This window comes from Chiloscyllium plagiosum, unplaced genomic scaffold, assembly GCF_037043375.1.
Source record: "Chiloscyllium plagiosum isolate Xiang-an unplaced genomic scaffold, Cpla_swu_hap1 HiC_scaffold_23, whole genome shotgun sequence".
Lineage (NCBI taxonomy): Eukaryota > Metazoa > Chordata > Chondrichthyes > Orectolobiformes > Hemiscylliidae > Chiloscyllium > Chiloscyllium plagiosum.
In genome coordinates, this window is record NW_028270161.1 from 22,971,184 (window position 1) to 22,991,284 (window position 20,101).

Here is a 20,101-nt window from a genome sequence, read left to right on the forward strand (position 1 = left end):
TGCAACACAATGAGGCAGGTTAAACACAGAGATACACCAGGGGAGTACGGAGTAGAATGTAGGACAGCTGCACAAAACTGCTTTCACAGGGGGATGAGAGAGAGAGAAGAGGCAGAGGGGTGCAGGAGCCCAACACAGCGGGCAAGGGAGAGAGTGGCTCCCACAGAACGTTTCAGAACTGGAGAGAGAGGACAACACATTGGCACGGAGAAGAGGACGGGGGGACAGAGGGCGGGACACAGGGACAGAACAGGGAACTGGGGATAGAGGGCGGGACACTGGGACGGAGCAGGGGACTGGCGATAGATTGCAGGACACTGGGACACAGCAGGGGACTGGGGATAGAGGGCGGGACACTGGGACAGAACAGGGGACTGAGTATAGAGGGCGGACACTGGGACAGAACAGGGGATTGAGTATAGAGGGCGGGACACTGGCACAGAGCAGGGGACTGGGGATAGAGGGCGGGACACTGGCACAGAGCAGGGGACTGGGGATACAGGGCGGGACACTGGGACACAGCAGGGGACTGGGGGTAGAGGGCGGGATACTGGAATGGAGCAGGGGACTGGGAATAGATAGCAGGACACTGGGACACAGCAGGGGACTGGGGATAGAGGGCGGCACACTGGGGATAGAGGGCGGGACACTGGGACAGAGCAGGGGACTGGGGATAGATTGCAGGACACTGAGGCACAGCAGGGGACGGGGGATAGAGGGCGGGACACTGGGACGGAGCAGGGGACTGGGGATAGAGGGGTGGACACTCGCTCAGAGTCGGGGACTGGGGATAGAGGGTGGGACACTGGGACAGAGCAGGGACTGGGAATAGAGGGCGGGATACTGGGGCAGAGCAGGGACTGGGAATAGAGGGCAGTATACTGGTATAGAGCAGGGGATTGGGTATAGCGGGCAGGACAGTAGGACAGATCAGGGGACTGGGGATAGAGGGCAGGACACTGGGACAGAGCAGGGAATAGGGGATAGAGGGCAGGACACTGGGACAGAGCGGGAGACTGGGGATAGAGGGTGGGACATTAGGATACAGCAGGAGACTGGGAATAGAGTGTGGGACACTGGGACACAGCAGGGGACTAGGGATAGGGGGCGGGACACTGGGGATAGAGGGTGGGACACTGGGACAGACCAGGGGATTGGGGATAGTGGGCGGGACACTGGGACACAGCAGGGGATTGGGGTTAGAGGGCGGGACACTGGGACACAGCAGGGGTCTGGGGATAGAGGCTGGGTCACTGGGACAGAGTAGGGACTGGGAATAGAGGGCGGGATACTGCGAAAGAGCAGGGGCCTGGGGGTAGAGGGCGTGACACTGGGACAGAGCAGCGGACTGGGGATAGAGGGCGTGACACAGGGACACAGCAGGGGACTGGGGATAGGGGGCGGGACACTGGGACAGACCAGGGGATTGGGGATAGTGGGCGGGACACTGGGACAGACCAGGGGATTGGGGATAGTGGGCGGGACACTGGGACAGAGTAGGGGACTGGGGATAGAGGGCGGGACACTGGGACAGAACAGGGGACTGAGTATAGAGGGCGGGACACTGGGACAGAACAGGGGACTGGGGATAGAGGGCGTGACACTGGGACAGAGCAGGGGACTGGGGATAGAGGGCGTGACACTGGGACGGAGCAGGGGACTGGGGATAGAGGGCGTGACACTGGGACGGAGCAGGGGATTGGGGATAGAGGGTGTGACACTGGGACAGAGCAGAGGCCTGGGGATAGTGGGCAGGACACTGGGACAGAGCAGGGGACTGGGGATAGAGGGCAGGACACTGGGACAGAACAGGGGACTGGGGATAGAGGGCGGGACACTGGGACATAGCAGGGGACTGGGGATAGAGGGCAGGACACTGGGACAGAGCAGGGGACTGGGGATAGAGGGCGGGACACTGGGACATAGCAGGGGACTGGGGATAGAGGGCAGGACACTGGGACAGAGCAGGGGACTGGGGATAGAGGGCGGGACACTGGGACAGAACAGGGGACTGGGGATAGAGGGCGTGACACTGGGACAGAGCAGGGGACTGGGGATAGAGGGCGGGACACTGGGACAGAGCAGGGGACTGGGGATAGAGGGCGTGACACTGGGATGATCCTCGCATTGAGCCGCAGTCCTGAGGATGGCAATACCTTTCACAATCTGGCTGTATAAAACACATGCTTGCAGTCAGCCAATAGCTCATTTTGTAAACCACTTGCACAGGACCATCAGACTGTTAACATTGTAGGAGACGTAGGCCATTCAGCCCATTCTAATCTGACATTCAGAGAGATCATGGATGATCTGATAATCCTGAAATCCACTCTCCTGCCTTTTCCCCATTACCCTTAATTCTCTTACTGATTAAAAATCTCATGAATGTAGTGTCAAAGATGTACAGACCCTTGGGTCCAACATGTCCACGCTCACCTGGTATCCTAAACTGAATTCAATCTTTCCTGTCCATGTACCTGTCTAATTGTCCTTTTGATGTTGTCACTGTACCTGCCCTCCTACCACTTTCTGTGGCAGCTCATTCCGTACACGTACCATCCTCTCAATGAAACCGTTGCCCCTCAGTCCCTTAGTTTGTTCTCCCCAACCTTTGGAAAAATACATCAGCCATTCACCTTACCTATGCCCCCTCTATAAGATCATCCCTCAGCCTCTGATGGTCCAGGGAAAGAAGTCCCAGCCTATTTAGCCTCTCCTTCTAACGCATACCCTCCAGTCCCAGGAACATTTTATAATTTTTCTGTACCTTTCTAGTTTAACAATAGCAGGGCAACCGGAATTGTACACAGTATTCTAAATCTGGCCTCAGCAATATGTTGTACAGCCACATGCTGATGTCCCAACTCCTGTACTCAACGCTCTGACCAATGAAAGCACGCATACCAATTGCCTCCTTCACCACCCTGTCTACCTGCAAGGCCACTTTCGAGGAACTATGAACCTGTACCCCACGACTGAACAACACTCCCCAGGCCCCTACCATTAACTGTGTAAGTCCTGCTCTGGTTTGCCTGACCAAACTGCAACACTACGTGTTTATCAAAATTAAATTCCACCTGCCACTTCTCAGCCCATTGGCCCATCGGATCAAGATCCCGTTGTACACTTAAATAGTGTTTGCCACAGACCACTTAATTAATTTTGGTGTCATCCACAAACTTTCTAACCATACCTCCCACATTCTTATTCAAATTGCTGATATAAACAACAAACAACAATGGACCTAGAACCAATCCTGGTGGCACATTGCTGATCACAGGGCTCCAGCTGAATAATAACACCCTACCACCACACTCTGTCTTCTACTACCAAGCTCATTTTCTCTCCAATTGGCTAGCACCCCCTGGATCCCATGTGATCTAACCTTACTAACCAGTCTACCTTGCAGGAGCTTGGCAAAGGCCTTGCTTAAGGTCAATTAGACAACATCTGCCACGCTCCCTTCATCTAGCTTGTGGTCACTTCTTCAGAAAACTCAATCAAGTTTGTGCGACCTGGTTTCTCTCTGTCAAAGCCAAGGTGACTATCCTTAATCAGTCCTCGCCGTTCCAAAAATGTAAATCCTATCTCTCAGAATTGCCTCCAACAACTTGCCCACTAATGACGTCAGGCTCACCTGTCTTTACATCCCTGGCTTTAACTTGCAGCTTTTCTTAAATAATGGCACAACATTCGTCCTCCTCCAATCTTCGGGCACCTCACCTGTGACTGCCGATGATATAAATATCTCGGCAAGGGGGCCTGCAGTCTCTTCCCAAGCTTTCCCACAATGCTCTGGGATATACCTGACCTGGTCCCAGGCCTTCATGTGTTTTAAGATCTCCAGCACCTCCTCTTCTGTAATATGGATTCTTTTCAAGACATCAATATTTATTTCAGTGACAATAAGGACGGCAGATACTGGAAGCAAGAGTTAATGTATGTGAAGCTGAAAATGCACAGCAGGTCAGACAGTATCTGAGCAACAGCAAAGTCAATGTTCCAGGCTGCAACCCAAAGGGATCTTCTGAAGAAGTATTTCAGCCCAAAACTTTGATTTCTTGCTCCTCAGGTGCTGTCTAACCTGATGTGTTTTTCCCCAAGTTGCCAAGCCTCCATGTCTTTCCCCAAAGTAAATACTGAGGCGAAGTATTCATTTGGTATCTCCTGTGGTTCCACATACAGGCAAACTTCTGCATTCTTTTCTATTACCCTGATGTACTTATGTAAGGCATGATTTGCCTGGGGAGCAGGCAAAACAATACTTTTCACTGTATCTCAGTACATAACAATAATAAATTAAATCTCTCCCTAGTTACTGTTTTGCCCTTAATGTCCTTGGAGAATCTCTGAGGATTCTCCTTAATCCTACTTGCCAAAGCTATCTCAGGTTCCCTTTTTGCTCTCCTGATTTCCCTAAGCGTAATCCCACTCCCACTCCCCATTTACTACTCCATGGATTCACTTGATCCCAACTGTTTCTACTTGAAGAATATATTTAATGATTCTGCCTTGACAGCCCTTTGTGGTAATGAATTCCATGGATTCATATCCTCTGACCCCTCATTCTGAGATCATGCCCTCTGGTCGTAGGCTCTCCCACAAAGGAAAGCAACCTTTCTCCATCTACCCTGTGAGCAGATCTTTCCTGAGATAAGGGACGCAAAACTGTTCATAGCATTCTAGCTGTGATCTATCTAGCGCCTTGTATAGATTTAGCAAAAACTACCCAAACATTTATATTCTATTTCCTTTGAAATAAAGTCCAACACCTCATTAGCCTTCCCGATTATCTGATGAAGTTGGATGCTAGTTTATTGCGATTTATGCCTGAAGACTCCCAAATTCCTCTGTGCTGTGACTTTCTCCAATCTTCCCCCATTTAAATAATATTCAACTCTTCTATTCCTCCTGCTGAAGTGGATATCCTCACATTTTTCCACATTAGATTAGATTCCCTACAGTGTGGAAACAGGCCCTTCGGCCTTACAAGTCCATACCGAAGAGCAACTCACCCAGATGCATTCCCCCATATTTACCCCTGACTAATGCACTTAACATTATGGGCAATTTAGCATGGCCAATTCACCTAACATGCACATCTTTGGACTGTGGAAGGAAACCGGAGGAAATCCACACAGAGAAGATACAAACTCCACACAGACAGTTGCCCGAGGTGGGAATTGAACGCGGGTCCCTGGCGCTGTGAGGCAGCAGTGCTAAACACTGAGCCACCATGCCGCCCATCTGCCATTTTTTTGCCCACTCAATCTGTCTGTATTCCCCTGCAGACGTTTATTGTCATCCTTTCCACTTGCCTTTCCACCGAGCAAGCTTGACTATTATATTTACTTTCCTTCTCCAAGTCATTCATATAGATTGTAATGAAATGCAGCCACAGCACTGATCCCTGCAGTACCACTACCCCACTTGATCTTTCCACTTCTGGCATTACATAGCCTCAGTTTCAGATTTTGTTTCTTTACCTGAATCCCACCAAGTAAAGGGGAGTGGAGATTTTGTGTGAGAAAATCCATCACATTTCTATCAAAAGGCAGAAACTTTTCCGCACTGAGTAGTTAAAATCTGGAATGTGCTATTTGAGAGCATGGTGGAAACGGGATTCCATCGAGGTTACCAAGCTGGATTATTATCAGCTAAGCATGAATGTGCAGCACTATAGAGATGTGGGTGAGTGACACAAAGTGAATTTCCCCTTCAGAGAGCCAGTACAGACTCAGCAGGCTGAATGGCCTTCTCCCGTGTTTGTGCCATTCTCTGCATCATAAACTAACTTGTGATTCCATGTTTAATCAGTAAGCCAAGGGAGCAGCTCAAGGAGGAGATTCACCACTACCTTCATATGGCAACACGGGATTGGCGCTGCCTTGCCAGCAGCACCCACATCCTGAGAACTCATTAAAAGAAATTTAAAGTAATTAACAAATGTTAAACATGCCTTCACAATGTTTAACATGAAAAGAGGCTTATGTAATTTCTTAGTTCATTTGTTTCATCTCAATAAGCCCACAATTCTCTGTGTCTCTCTAATTCTAGTGTCTTGCAGGTCCCTGATCACCTTGTTACTGACAGCCATCCCTTCACAGTTGCTTGGGCCTTAACCTCTGAAATTCCAGCCCTAAATCTCTTTACTACAGTGTCCTCCTTCAGACACTCCTTCTAACCTACCTCTTTGATCAGCCTTTTGACCTACTATCTTCTCACTGTCAAAGTTTGTTTGATAACACTTTTGTAAAATGTGTTGGGTGATTTATTACAGCCTGTAAGGAGTGCTGATTCCGTGGTGGGATATGAGCACGTGAATGAGAATTTGAAATTCGAGACTTTGTTGGTCTTAGAGTCAATGGGGGTCAGTGCACACTCGTGATGTGCTGACTGATATGAAGTATGCTATTGACAGCAGATTGTGCAGGAGAATTAGCTCGGGGCAAAACAAAAAGCAGACATTTACAAAATAATTATTTTCAAACTATGAAGGGAGTCTACAGGTAAAACAAAAAACCATAGTTACCAGTCCATCGCGGTCATTCTGCAATGAAGACAGCGCGTTTCTCAGACTCTGCGCTTCACCTGGCTTTGAAGGCGTTGATGCAGAGCCCTGCTTAACTTCATGAACCTTCTTGCTTTTGGTCACTGCGTCCATCAGTCTGTCCCTTTCATCTTGTAATGTTGTCACAGTTTTGGAGAATGCTTTCAGTTGATTGGCTGAATTTTCTAGTTCCAAGGTTAAGTCATGCACATCCTGCTCTTTGGATGACAGCTGCTTGCTCAGTTCATCAATGCGAATCCGCAGATTGGTTTCAATGCTGCTGCTCTTCATAGCTGCCAGCTCTGATGACAAACAATCCCTCTCTTCCAGCAGTTTATGGAAATCAGTTTTAGACTGCTGTAGCTCTTGATATAGACCTTCACTTCTGTTCTTCTCCAGCTCAAAGTCAGTTGTGTATTTACTCTGTAACTCCTCAAGTTGCCCAAGGAGATGGTCTCGATCGACTTGTAAAGAACTCATGGCTTTCCCAAAAGACAGATTCTGTGCCTTGAGTTGCTCAGCCTCTTCAATTGATTCCCGCAATCTCTGTTCAGTCTCCATGAGGTCCCTGGCCAGTTCGGCCACTCTTTCCTCTGCTGTTTCGGTTTCGTTTCTCATAATGCCGGCATTGTGCTGCATGTTCTGGAGTTCACTTTCGTACCGGACTTCGGCAGCACGCAGCTTTTGCTCAGTTTGCTTCTCAACTGTGACCACTTTCAGCTCCAGCTCAGCCACCGTGTCCTGCATGGAGGAGAGGTTGGCCGTCAGTTTTTCCACCTCCACAGTCTTCTCATCCAACTGACGCTGAAGCAGCTGCACAGGCCCACCAACTGTCAACCTTTCCACCTCTTCCTTCAGCTCACTAATGGTTTTCTCTGCTAATTGCAACTTGTCCTTCTGATTTCGCTTCTCGTCCTTCAGAGCTTTGTTTTCTTGACTGAGTTCATCTGACCCATGCTCCACTTCTTTTAACAGTCTCTCCATGTCCGATTTCTCATTTTCCAATGCTTTAATTCTCTCAAGCTGAGTTTTTAGGAACTGCTTGTGCTGAGAATCCTTCATTGAAATCACCTGGTTAAGGTCCTCTCTGTATTGCAAGAGCTGTGCGTTGAGTTTGGCGTTTTCAGAGTTCAAATCATCTTTCTGCCCTTGCTGGCTCCTTAATTCATTCTTGAGTTTGTTGTTCTCGGTGGCAGCTTCTTGAATCAGTTGGTCTTTTTCTACAATCACCTCGATGTGTTTCTGCTCGAGTTGTTTGTAGTCACTCAGCACTCTCTCCCGGTCATTCTGAAGGGAGGCCATGGACTTTGTGAAAGACTCTAACTTGACCTTGTTCTGCTTTAATTCTTCTTCAATTCTCTTCAGTTTTGCATCCAGATCTTCAATTTCTTTCTGCAGTTTTCGGACTGTGCGCTCTCTCTCCAATTTCTCATCTTCTATCCTCTGAACCTGATTTTCCCAGTGTCTGATTTCTTCAGCATGCTGCTGTTGGGCTTCACTGATGGCATTAGCAACAGCCTCCTCTTTCGCAGCCAGGAGTGAAACAATCTTTTCCTCTTTTTCTCCAATTTCTTTATGCAGCTTCTCAGTTAAAGATTTGGAGCTCTGGAGGTCAGACTGAAGCTGTTCACAGGTCAGCAAGTAATTTTGTGCTTCGGCCTCTTGCTGCCTCAGGCTCTCCTCCAGCTCGCCTTTGGTTGCCTCAAGCTTCTCGAGCAAGCTGCTCAAATCAGCATTTTTTCCTGTCAGGCTCTTAACCTCTTCCGTCATCTTCAGGAGCTCGTTCTGAGAGTCCTTGTGAAGCTTCTGGAATTCTTCTGATTTTGAGAAGAGCTGTTGGTTTTCCTCCTCAATTTTCTTCATTGTCTGCCTATGAACCTCGTCTTCAGATTTGAGCTTTAATTCCCATTCCTGTTCACTCTGCTCCAATCTGAAAAAAGGTCCACAACAGTTATGCAGAGCAGTAAAGTTAACTAAATATTTCGAGCACAGCCTTAAAAATTTCATTTCCTCTCCGGACCCTCACCTCAGCACTCTGTAAAACACCGACTATGAACATGAAGTCAGTTCTGAATGAGTACTTTTACTTAAGCCTATCCCAAACCACTATCTCACCCAGTATTGTCGACCGAAAGATAAAACAACCAGTCCCTCCATGGCCTCCCTTAATTTTTCCAGGTCATCGAAAACAATCCACTAATTCATTAAGAATTCTGTTCCAAATAAAGTAAACTTCTATTCGTTACAAAGGACGACAGCAGGTTTTGACTTCCAATTTTACTAACTAACTGGACCAAGTGCACGCTTCTAAAACATAAATGGAGAATTTGCATCAAAAAGAGTGCATTCAGATGTGCTAAGTTTTATATTCTGTTCATCTCTGGAGTGATTCACGTTTCGTGAAGACACATTAAAGACCAAGGTCCACATATTGCTGGTCATTATAAGGCAGATGAGAATTGGAGAAATAATTCATTGAAAGCCTGACAGAAAATTTGACAGGTTGGTATAACAGCTCATAAACACCAGGATTTCTCAGTTCTGTACATTCCTAGGACCTGGATGAAGACCAGAAGTCCATCCCGGAGCACAGAAATTAATGTTTTTTTTTAAAAACTGTCTGCTCTCAGAATATATATACGTGTCACTGGCATGGCTGTCTTTTATCAAATCCATCATACCATTAGCAGCAAAGACCCAACATCAATGAAGGAGGGGCAATGTACATACAAGGGAGGGAAGTGCATGCGTTTGAGGGGAACCTAGAAGTGCTTGTATTCCCATTTGTTTACTGGAAAAGCGGATGCATTCCTGCAGTGATTCCTGTAAATAGTGCAAACTGCAGCCACAGTGTGTTGCTGAAGGAGGGACTGGATACTTTACCTTGTAGGAGCGCTATGTAGAAACCTAAAAGTAGTGCTTAGACTGACCTTGGAGAAAGTGAGGACTGCAGATGCTGGAGATCAGAGCTGAAAAATGTGTTGCTGGAAAAGCGCAGCAGGTCAGGCAGCATCCAAGCAGCAGGAGAATCGACGTTTCGGGCATAAGCCTTTCTTCAGGAATCCTGAAGAAGGGCTCATCCCCGAATCGTCGATTCTCCTGCTGCTTGGATGCTACCTGACCTGCTGTGCTTAGACTGACCTTGTCAAGTTTGCAAAAGAAAATTGATGGCAGCCGACTCGTTCATCTTTTTGGAATTACAGAAGCGAGCCCTTTTATTCAATCAATACCAAGACCCAAAGGGAGTACAGGCTGTTCTGCTATAACATGTGTTTTATCACCGCAAATTGGCTGTAACACGATTAATAAAACTGTGGATGTTGTTTACGTAATGCAAACATTCAACTGAACGAGTATAGTGATTTTCTATTAGGCACTTCTACAGCACAATTTTCTACAGCGTGAGGTCGCAGAGGAACACAACTGTCGCGTTATAACAGAACAGCCTGTCGGCTTGCCTGCCAGCACATTGGGAAACCATGGAAGTTCACACGTGCTTTACATTGAGCACAGCCAGAGGGTGAAGTACCCCAATGACAGGATAAACACACTGAATGATCTCCCCACAGAACCGTTTCACCTTACCTGGACAGCTTGATCTCCAGTTCCTTGCTGTAAATGGAGGCCTGTCTCAGCTGCTCCTTCAGCTCGTTGCAGTTGTCTTCCTTATCCCTGATCTCTTCCTCTTTCTTCAGAATCGCATCGTTGAACTTGCTTTCCCATGTCTTGGACTCATCAATGATTCGATCCCGGTCATTCTGTAAAGAGGACATGCTACGAGTGAAGGCTGCCAGCTTTGCCAAATTTTCATTGAAGTCAGTTTGAATTTGAGTGGTTTCCTTTTTCTTCTTTTCCAAGATGTCTTTCAGCTCAATAATAGAGTCTTCGGCATGCTTCTTCTCCCGTTCCAAATGCTCCAATTTCTCTTGCATATTTCTGAGCTGCTTTCTATGTTCATTTTGTTGGAGGTGAAGTTTTCTCTTGTGTTCTTCTTCCAAGCTGTTAGCTTGCTCGCGGGCCTTTTCCTCATTAATCTGGAGTTCTTCTTTCAGTTTCAGGTTGTCTGCTCGGATCCTAGCTGCCTCACTTTGGGTGTCATCAAGTCGGACTTTACAGGAAAACAATTCTGCTTCAGTCTTTTTGGATTCCTCAATTTTTGTTGACGTTTCCTTTAGTGCAGCATCCAAACTCTTCCGGGTTTCTTGCTGAACGAATTCCAGTGCTTTGACGGTCTTTTCCAGATCACTGATCTTCTCCTGGTACCGGATGCAATCTTTCTGCAGCTGCTTTACCTCTTGTTGTTTCACCTTAAGCAGCTCCTGCAGTTCTTTGTTGTGGACTTTACGACCTTCTTTTCCCCTTTGCATGGACTTGACTTTTTCCTCAAAATCCTTTTGCATCTTGGCTGCAGATTCTGCCTTCTCACTCTTGAGCTGCCTCACCTCTTCTTCCAGGTTATCTATCTGCTTCTGGGTGTCTTTCACGGTTAGTTCTAGGCCTGAAATGTTGTGACTGTCATCTTTTAATTGCTGTTGATAGTTAGCAATGCTACCATTGAGTTCTGCTAACTGATTCATTAATCGCTCTTCCAAGTCATCCTTCTCCGACTCTGCAGCTGCTTTCTCCTTCTTTAACTCTTCCACTTGTTGAAGCATTTGGCGATTCTCCTTCTCCTGCTCAGATACAGACCTTTGCATCAGTTTCAATTCGTCCTGACACTTCAGCAATTGCTCTTCCAAAGTCTCTTTCTCAATTTTCAAAAGCTGACTCGTTTTCTTCAATTCACTCACCTCATTCTCTAACATTTGCTTGTCAGTTTCCGTCTGTGTTAGTTTTTCGGTTAGCTGTGTCAATTCTGGTCTGCAACTGGCAATTTCATCTAGCGCACTGGGATCAGGGATTTCTTGCGAGCCCTCAGTAGAGGCATGGGTTGTAGGTGACTCTGCAGAAGGACCCAATTTGTTGCTGAATTCTTGTTTCACCTCTGTAACAAGGGATGGTACAATTGCTTCTTCTATCTGAACTTCCTGCCCTGCAGTGACACTACAGCGAATTTTCTCCAATTCTTTTTCACTTATGTCCAGCTTCTCAGTCAGATCCTTCAGTTGCTTCCGCAATGCATTTACCTCCGAATCCAAAGAATCCTTCTGAGCTTTTAATGTCTCAAGTTCATTTGTAACTTTTTCAATTTCTCTCTCTGCTTTCTGCAGCTCTTCCTGAAGCTGATGCTGTGTTGAGTCGGGAGTGACAGACGGTGTAATCTGGCTACTCATTTCAGGCAGTTGCTCTGACTGAAGCTTCTCAATTTCTTCTTCAAGCTCCATAATTTTCTGCTGCTTTGATTTAGCAAACTTCCTCATTTTCTCTTTCATTCCCTCCTGCTCCTGAACAGCCTCCTGTACTTGCTTTTCTAATTGGAGTTTCTGAGCCTCAGCTTCTCGAATTCTACCAAGCAGCTCCTGATTCTCCTGCTTGCTAAAGTCCAGCACACGGCGCATCCTTTCAGTCTCACCACCAACATTCTCGTATGACTGCAGGAGGGTCTCGTATTCCTTCTGGAGGTCTCGGTGTTTGCGTTGCCACTCTGAGCTTTCAGCTGCTTGTTCTCCTTTCAAGAATTCAATCTCCTGCTGCAAGTTTCCTTTCTCCAGCGTTACACTGTCAATGACCAGCTTCAGGCTCTCACATGAAGCACTGAGATTCTGGTTTTCAGTCAGTGATCTATCCACTTCGGTGATTAATTTTTCCTTTTGATCTTGGAGATTCAACATTTTTGCCAGCAGATCCTCTTTGTCTTGCCTCAGATCCTCTGTGGTTTTCTCCATTTCTCTTATCTTGCTACTTAATTCTTCTTTCAATGCTATTACAGAAGCCAGCTCTTCCTTCAGCAACTTATTTGCCTTCAAACTTTCCTTCCGTGAGATCAGGGCTGCTTGTAGCTTCCTCTGTATCTGCTGTCTGGACTTTGCCTCTTCAGCATCTTCTTCTTGCTTCTGCGGAATTTCCAGAATCTCAGTTTGGAACTGCTTTATCTGTTCTTCGTGCTGTTTGGATTGCTGTGCCATTTGCATCTCCAAAGCTCTCACATGCTCTTCCTGATCAGATATCTTCTGTTGCAGGTTGTTGAGGAGTACATCTTTTTCCTTCGACTGCACTTGGAAATGTTCGACTTCCTCATCTTTTTTCTGCAAAAGGTTCTTTAGTTCTTCATATTCCTCGTTTAGTGTGGCCAAGTCTTCAGAGGCACAACTTTCAGCCCTGGCTCTCTCTAAAGCTGTTTTAAGGTCTTCTGCACTTGCTTCTATTTCCTGTTTCCTCTTCTTCAGAAGGTCAAGTTCTTTCAGTAGTTCCTCCTTCTCCAAGTGATGAGTTCTCTGCAGCTCGGAAATTTGATCTTGAAGCTCTGCTGATTCTTCCTTTGCTCTTTGTTGAAGATTTTCTGAGTGCTGCAGTTTTAATGTAATGCTGTCCTTCTCTCTGTGCAACGTCTGGAGGTCTTCCTTTAACTGCGCCACAAAAATATCATCACTTCCTGATCCAGACAGACCTATGAATGTCTGAACTGGTTCAATTTCTGAAGATTCCATCTCCTCACAGCTCCAGCCTGAATGCTGATCTGCCTTTCGGACATGATCCTCACAAGATGGCTTCCCTGCTTGCATTTCCACATCTGAAGACTGTTTCTCTTCCAATAACCGTAATTGCTCTTTCACTTTTGAAAGTTCCTCACAGATGCTCGCTTTCTCCAGATTTTGCTCATTAAAACTCTCCAGCAGAGTATTATACTCCTCTTTCTGTTGTTTCACTTGCTCCCGGTGATGTCTGGTCTTTTCCTGGGCCTTCCTGATCATGTCCTTGCGTGAACTGACAGCCTCCTCGAGTTTCTTCCGTAGTTGATCTTTCTCCTGCTCCAGGGTGAAAAGCTTTGACTCGAGTTCAGTTTGTTTGCCTTTTGCCAACCCTGCCAATGTGGTGAAGGACTCATCTACATTCTTTCCAGAATCTACTTCAGTACACTCAAATTCCACACACTTCTTTTCCACCTCAGGCTGAGACATTAGCTGTTGAATTGTTAACTGCTTGGCGAATAGATCAGCTTCTAAAGAATTCACATGATCTGTTTTTTCCTGTAGGTCCTGTTTCAGACCTTCTACCAAATTCTGAAGCTGACTCACTTTGGCAGCTTCATCTTGCAGGTTTCTGTTAGCACGTTGCAAGTTGGCTTCTTTTTCAGAAAGTGCTCTGGTCAGGTCAATTGTATGTGGATCCTGAGATTGTGCTTCTTTGGGGGGGCTCAGCAACTCTGAAGATACAAAGTCACCACATTCTGACCCAGGCGCTGTTGGTGAGACTTCCTCTGCCTGAAGGTCTTTCTTTTGTGCTGTCTGATTCATTTCTTCCACTTTCTTCAAAAGCTCCTTCCGCTTTATCAAAGCGGCTTGCAGTTTTCTTTTTATCTGTTCATTCTCCGTCTTCAGATTTTCCACTTGCTTTTCCAAACTGTCTTTCTCTTCCAACAACAATTCAAACCCAGCAGCATTATGTTGTAGCAGGTCCACCTGTTCTTTCTCCTGAGGGGACAGCTTGGTCTCAACAATGGGTTTCTCCTGGCCTCCAATTCCCTCCTGTTCTTTTTGCAACAATACAAGTTGCTCCTTCAAGTGTTTTACTTCATTTCCCAGGGAGAATTTGTCTTCGTTCAGTGCGACCATTTTCTCAGACATGCTCATGGTAAGCTCAGCCATTTCAACGTTCCTTGCTGTCAGACTCGTCTGAAGCTGCTGAATTTTACTGGTTTGCTCCGATAAGCTGTGCTGCACACTTAATAGTTCCTGCTCCTTAGAGGCTAACTTCTGCATGAAGTCTTCAACTTTGGACTCCTCATCTGCGATGAGCTGCTTCAAGCTCAAGAGTGCTTCTTCTTTCTCTTGCAACTGTGCTCTTATAGCTTTAGCCTCTACATTCTGCTCAGAGACCTGACACTGGATAGCATCCAGCTCCTTCTCCAAGGCTTCAATTTTCATGTCTTTTGACCTTGATTCATTTTCGACACTGTGAAGTTGCTCTTCCAACAAGCCACTCTGTATGCTCGTATTCTCCAAAAACAACAGATGTCTCCGTTCTTCATTTGCTGCATTCTCCTCAGCTTTTGTAAGTTTTTCTTTCAGCTCAGTTATTGAATGCAACTCCTCCTCATATTGCTGAATCTGACTGAGGAGTTGGTCCTTTTCTAAATGCAGATTATTGATAGTTTCCTTTGCATCCTCGGCCTGTTTCTCACAACTCAAAAGTTTCTGATTTAAACTCGCAAATTCCTCTTGCTTGTCATTTAGCTGCCTTCTGTACAAGGCCTCTGCTGCTTCCAGGTTCTTTTCAAGTTCCTGTACGCGAGCTTGTAGTTTATCAAACTCTCCATCCTCAACCATTCGAAACCCATGAACTTTTCGAACAACCTCATCATCTTGCTCCTTTCCTGAGGCCATCGGCAGTCCACGCTGTGCAATGGAACTATTTTCAAGATGCTCCCCAGAACTATACAGCTCTGTGGTGGAGTAGATGTTCTCATCCAGATGGACAACCGTTGTACTCTTTTGTTGTACTTGTATGATAGAGGTAGTCTTCCCCTCTACTTCCACTGAAATATTGGTGCTTTCGATTTCACTGCCTGACTTCATGCTCTCTTCCAGCAGTGTGATGAAGCTCTTTCCTTCCTTCTCCTGTATCAACACATTCACATTCTTATCAGCTATTGACATGATCTTCTGTTCCAAGGGCAGAAACTGATTTGTGTCCACCAGCTGGATTTGTGAGCCAGTTCCATCTTCTGGTTGTCCTATCCCCGATTTGTCAACCAGCTGCTGGCTCAGCCTTGCTATTTCCTTTTGAGCTTCTGCTAGTTGGTGTGTAACAGCTGCAAGGTCTTTGTCTTTTTCAGAAATAGCCCTCTGTAAGGAATCGAGATCGCTGCACTCCCCGACCTCGGCGTCACCATGCTAGGTTGAAACAAAACATTTTCAGTAATTCCTACAAAATGAAAAACTCGGAAATATAACACCCAACCTAGACATGGTCTGATATTGTAAACCTCTAGCTTTTTGCGCATCCCTGACTTCCTTCATCACACCAATGTAGGTCATGACTTCAGCTGACCAGATTACTACCTCTAGAATTCCTTCCCCAAAACTCTTTACCTCTCCACTTCCATTACTCATTTTAGACCTGATGGTCCTTAAAATATACCACTTTGACAAAACTTTTGTCACCTGCCCTAATATTTCCCCCTTTGGCAGTTATTTTGTCATCTGATTATGTGCCTATGACGCACCTCAAGATAACTAACTAGGCAACAGCTCCACATAGATTCAGGCTGATGTTGATGCAACTATGCAGAGTTTACAAAAATACAAGTAGTAATGGCCAAGTTGTTCTTCCTTTACATTGTAGAACCTGAAGAAACGACATTCCACAACGTAAAGGCAGTACAGCCTCGCCATAACGTGTCCTTGCTGTATTTTTGTAAACTCTGTGCTTACATCAATATCATGGCCCTCAGCCTGAGTGGTGAACCTTTTTTTTCATATTGGTTCAACAAGACGTGCCATCTCTGGCTAGGCCAGCATTTACTGCCCACCCCGAATTGTCCAGACAGCCATTATGAGTCAATCACATTGCAATGGGTATGGAGTCACACATAGGCCAGACCAGATAAGCATGGTAGGTTTCCTTTCCTACAAGACTCTAGTGAACCAGGTGGGGTTTGACGACAATTAACTATATAGTTACATGGTCACCATTAAGCAGCTCTCTGTTCCAGATTTTTTGTATTGAGTTAAAATTTCACTGCCATTCAAACTCATGTCCAGAGAGGTTCTGGATTGCTAGTTCAGTTACATTGCCAGGGCGTCACTGCCTCTCCTATTCATGAACTGGAGAGAAAATTACTTTTTGCCATTCACAAAGAGTCATACATTACAGAAGAGGCCCTTTGGCCCATCAAGTTTGCACTGACAAATAAACTACTCTAAATCTGCACTGGTTCCATTTTCCAGCACTTAGTCCATAGTCTTGAATGATATGACACTTCCAAGTGCTCATCCAGGTACTTTTTAAAGCGTGTGAAGTTTCCCACCTCAACTAGCCCCACAGACAGTGCATTCCAGATTCCCACCATACAGTGGGTAAAACAGTGTTTTATCAAATCTCCTCGAAATCTCTTGCCTTTCAAAATTATACCCTCTTATTACTGACCCTTCAATGAAGGGGACCAGCTGCTTTCTATACACCTTAAACATCCCCTCATTATCGAGTACACCCTCTTGCAGCTTTTTCTGCTCTAAACAAACAACCTGAGCTGTGAACGCTTCCATCTGAGGCTACACCCTTGTTTCAAAGTACATCACATCGCACTTTCAGAGCTAAGTTCCATCTGCCACTGATCTGCCCACCTAACTGATCCATCTAAATCCTCCTGTAACCTAAGACATTCTTCCTCATGTCAAACACCTGATCAATCTTTGCACTGTCTGCAAAATTACTTTTTATTTCTCCCACATTCTCATCTACATCATTTATGAACATCACAAATGTATCCCAACTTGATTGTCCAGAAATTGTTAAATGCCCCTTCACAGCTGGTCATTCAATGCTATGCTGTCCTCCATGGGTGCCTGCATGGTTATGTCTGTTAGTCTTGTTTTAATGGAGCTGAAGTAGCTAACCAGAATGCATGAGTTAATACCTTACCATGGCAAGATGTGAAACTGATTGCAGTTAACCTGGTGTTTTTGCTGACTGACACCAGTGAAGAGGTCATGGAAGCTGCCAGATCATAACACATTAGCTCAACTGGTGCCCTAATATATCTCTCATGTGCCCTATCTGGTCTACACATGGCTCCAGTCCCATAACTGCATTATTATCTGTCATCCATAGTGGTCTAGCAAGTCACTCATTTGACAATGGCTTAGCAGTTCATAAAAACTCAACAATGCATTCACAGGCTACTCAGGTGGGCAATAAATGCCAGTCTTGTCAATGATGCCAACAGCCCAAGAATAAATAAAAACATTTTAAAAGGAAATGGAAACTACACATTAGCAGCTTCAACTGGATACTCCACGTGGAATTTTAGAAAAGTGAAGCTGGCATCACTTACATTTAAATAGCTAATTTCTCTGAAACAATTCAGAGACTTCAGTGCTTTCAACCAAGCTAAACAGCGTCATAAAATCACAAATTACAACCATATAACTATCCCAAACTATTAATTTCTGTTTGGTTAACTCCCTTAAATCCTTTAGTGTTGGATTCAAATTATCGAATGGTTCCAATGTTTTCTTCACAAATAAGAAGCTTTGTGTATGAGTGCAGACACCATGAGGAAAACTTTCCACCCTTTGGGATGAAACTGAGATAGGAAGTGTCACAGCAAGAAGTTCCTGTACCTGAACTTCTGTCAGATCTGCTGCTTTTGGTTCTGGTTCAGCAATATCCTGAAGAACTTCCGCTTTGTTTGCCTGCCCTGCAAACAAAAGTCAAACATCACATCCATCATCTATGATCCACACTTCTCATGAGTTCAAGCACATTTATACATGCATTCTGACTTCTACTGGGACTCTTGTGACTACTGGATACTGCCTGCAAAAGGAAGAGCTAGACTTACCAATTGGCAATACAACGATGCACACTGTCAGCTGAAAAACAGGTCATTTACTACACAATACTCAGAAATGCCAGTCTGCCAGACTTGTCATTCAATGCGTTCCAAAACTCCACCATTAGATGTTGGCCCCTGCTTCAGCCTAGCACCTGGTTACAAGCTCCAAGTGCAGACTGTAAAGGGGCCTGCGGCAAGAACAAGGACTTGGCCTCTGACTCATATAATTATATCTTTACAAGTGGCCAGCACAGAGGATGGCAAATTAGCTGGGACCTACTACCTACAGAGAGTGCAAGGATTAAGGAAGTATGAGTGGACAAACAGTGGGTGGGTTAAAATAAACACATTAACCTTCCTTGCTCAGCAAGTGTGCCTCTGCCAATGCAAATGTGTGATCTTGACAAACTTTGATGTAACAATTTTTCATTTATTTTCTTTTGAAGAAGCAGAAGGAGGAATGGAAGGAGCAATTCGTTGCTGGAAAAAGTATATGTTAGTAGTTAAATTACCCTACCATACAGGCAGCAGAATCCTTCCTACTTTTTACTCCAAGGTTAAGTAATTGGCTGACTAATAGGCTAATTCCCATTCATCTTAATCAAACCCAATAACTGAAGTCTGATGAACTAAGATTATTCTATTCTCCTGTCCTTTTTAACAATTGCTCACTAAAATCCTTGACATGGACACTTCCATGAAGTAGAAACTAACCTTTTATTGGGATGCAGGATGAACTGACAACTGACAAGCGGTGTTCCGCAAGGATCTGTTTTGGGACCATTGCTCTTTGTCATTTTTATAAATGACCTGGAGGAGGTTGGGTGAGCAAGTTTGTGGATGATACGAAAGTCGGTGGAGTTGTTGACAGTGAGGAAGGATGTGGCAGGTTACAGCGGGATATAGATAAGCTGCAGAGCTGGGCAGAAAGGTGGCAAATGGAGTTCAATGTGGGTAAGTGTGAGGTGATTCACTTTGGTATGAGTAACAAAAAGATGGGGTACTGGGCTAATGGTCGGATACTTGGTAGTGTGGATGAGCAGAGGGATCTTGGTGTCCATGTACACAGATCTCTGAAAGTTGCCACCCAGGTAAATAGTGCGGTGAAGAAGGCATATGGCGTACTGGCTTTTATTGGTAGAGGAATTGAGTTCCGGAGTCCTGAGGTCATGTTGCAATTGTATAAGACTCTGGTGCGGCCGCATCTGGAGTATTGTGTGCAGTTTTGGTCGCCATACTATAGGAAGGATGTGGAGGAGGTTTACCAGGATGTTGCCTGGTATGGTAGGAAGATCGTATGAGGAAAGGCTGAGGCACTTGGGGTTGTTTTCATTGGAGAAAAGAAGGTTTAGGGGTGACTTGATAGAGGTGTACAAGATGATTAGGGGTTTAGATAGGGTTGACCATGAGAACCTTTTTCCACGAATGGAGTCAGCTATTACGAGGGGGCATAGCTTTAAATTAAGGGGTGGTAGGTATAGGACAGATGTTAGGGGTAGATTCTTTACTCAGCGAGTCGTGAGTTCATGGAATGCCCTGCCAGTAGCAGTGGTGGACTCTCCCTCTTTATGGGCATTTAAACAGGCATTGGATAGGCATATGGAGGATAGTGGGCTAGTGTAGGTTAGGTGGGCTTGGATCGGCGCAACATCGAGGGCCAAAGGGCCTGTACTGCGCTGTATTTTGCTATGTTCTATGGTCTGTCACAACTTATAAACTTTCTTAACTCTTTCAGATGCAAACAGGTGTGCTGAGCATTATCTCTTTCATTATTTTCCCTTGCTTTTCAAGTACAATCGCATTTAGTGAGTTTTTAGTATTCATCCATGAGAATTGTCAGCACTGACACCTGGAATACCACTACACAACTCAGTAAAAACAACAGCATGACC

At 45.5% G+C, this 20,101-nt stretch overlaps 2 protein-coding genes across 3 annotated transcripts in view; both read right to left on the bottom strand.

The window, feature by feature from the left end:
* The window catches only part of LOC122561779 (golgin subfamily B member 1-like), a 75,636-nt gene that overhangs the window by 15,943 nt on the left and 39,592 nt on the right, over positions 1-20,101 (bottom strand). For both annotated transcript variants that reach the window (XM_087999458.1, XM_043713925.2), the window contains exons 13-15: positions 17,995-18,071; positions 10,136-15,543; positions 6,533-8,480 (exon numbers count right to left, since the gene is read on the bottom strand). In XM_087999458.1, coding sequence (XP_087855584.1) covers positions 6,533-8,480; positions 10,136-15,543; positions 17,995-18,071 — 7,433 coding nt within the window. The remainder of the gene's footprint in view (positions 1-6,532; positions 8,481-10,135; positions 15,544-17,994; positions 18,072-20,101) is intronic.
* On the bottom strand, positions 6-5,807 carry LOC148145835 (uncharacterized). Its single transcript, XM_087999278.1, has 2 exons — positions 5,796-5,807; positions 6-1,408 (listed from the first exon to the last, which is right to left on the bottom strand). The coding sequence occupies exons 1-2, from the start codon at positions 5,805-5,807 to the stop codon at positions 173-175; spliced, it is 1,248 nt and encodes a 415-aa protein (XP_087855404.1). The 3' UTR covers positions 6-172.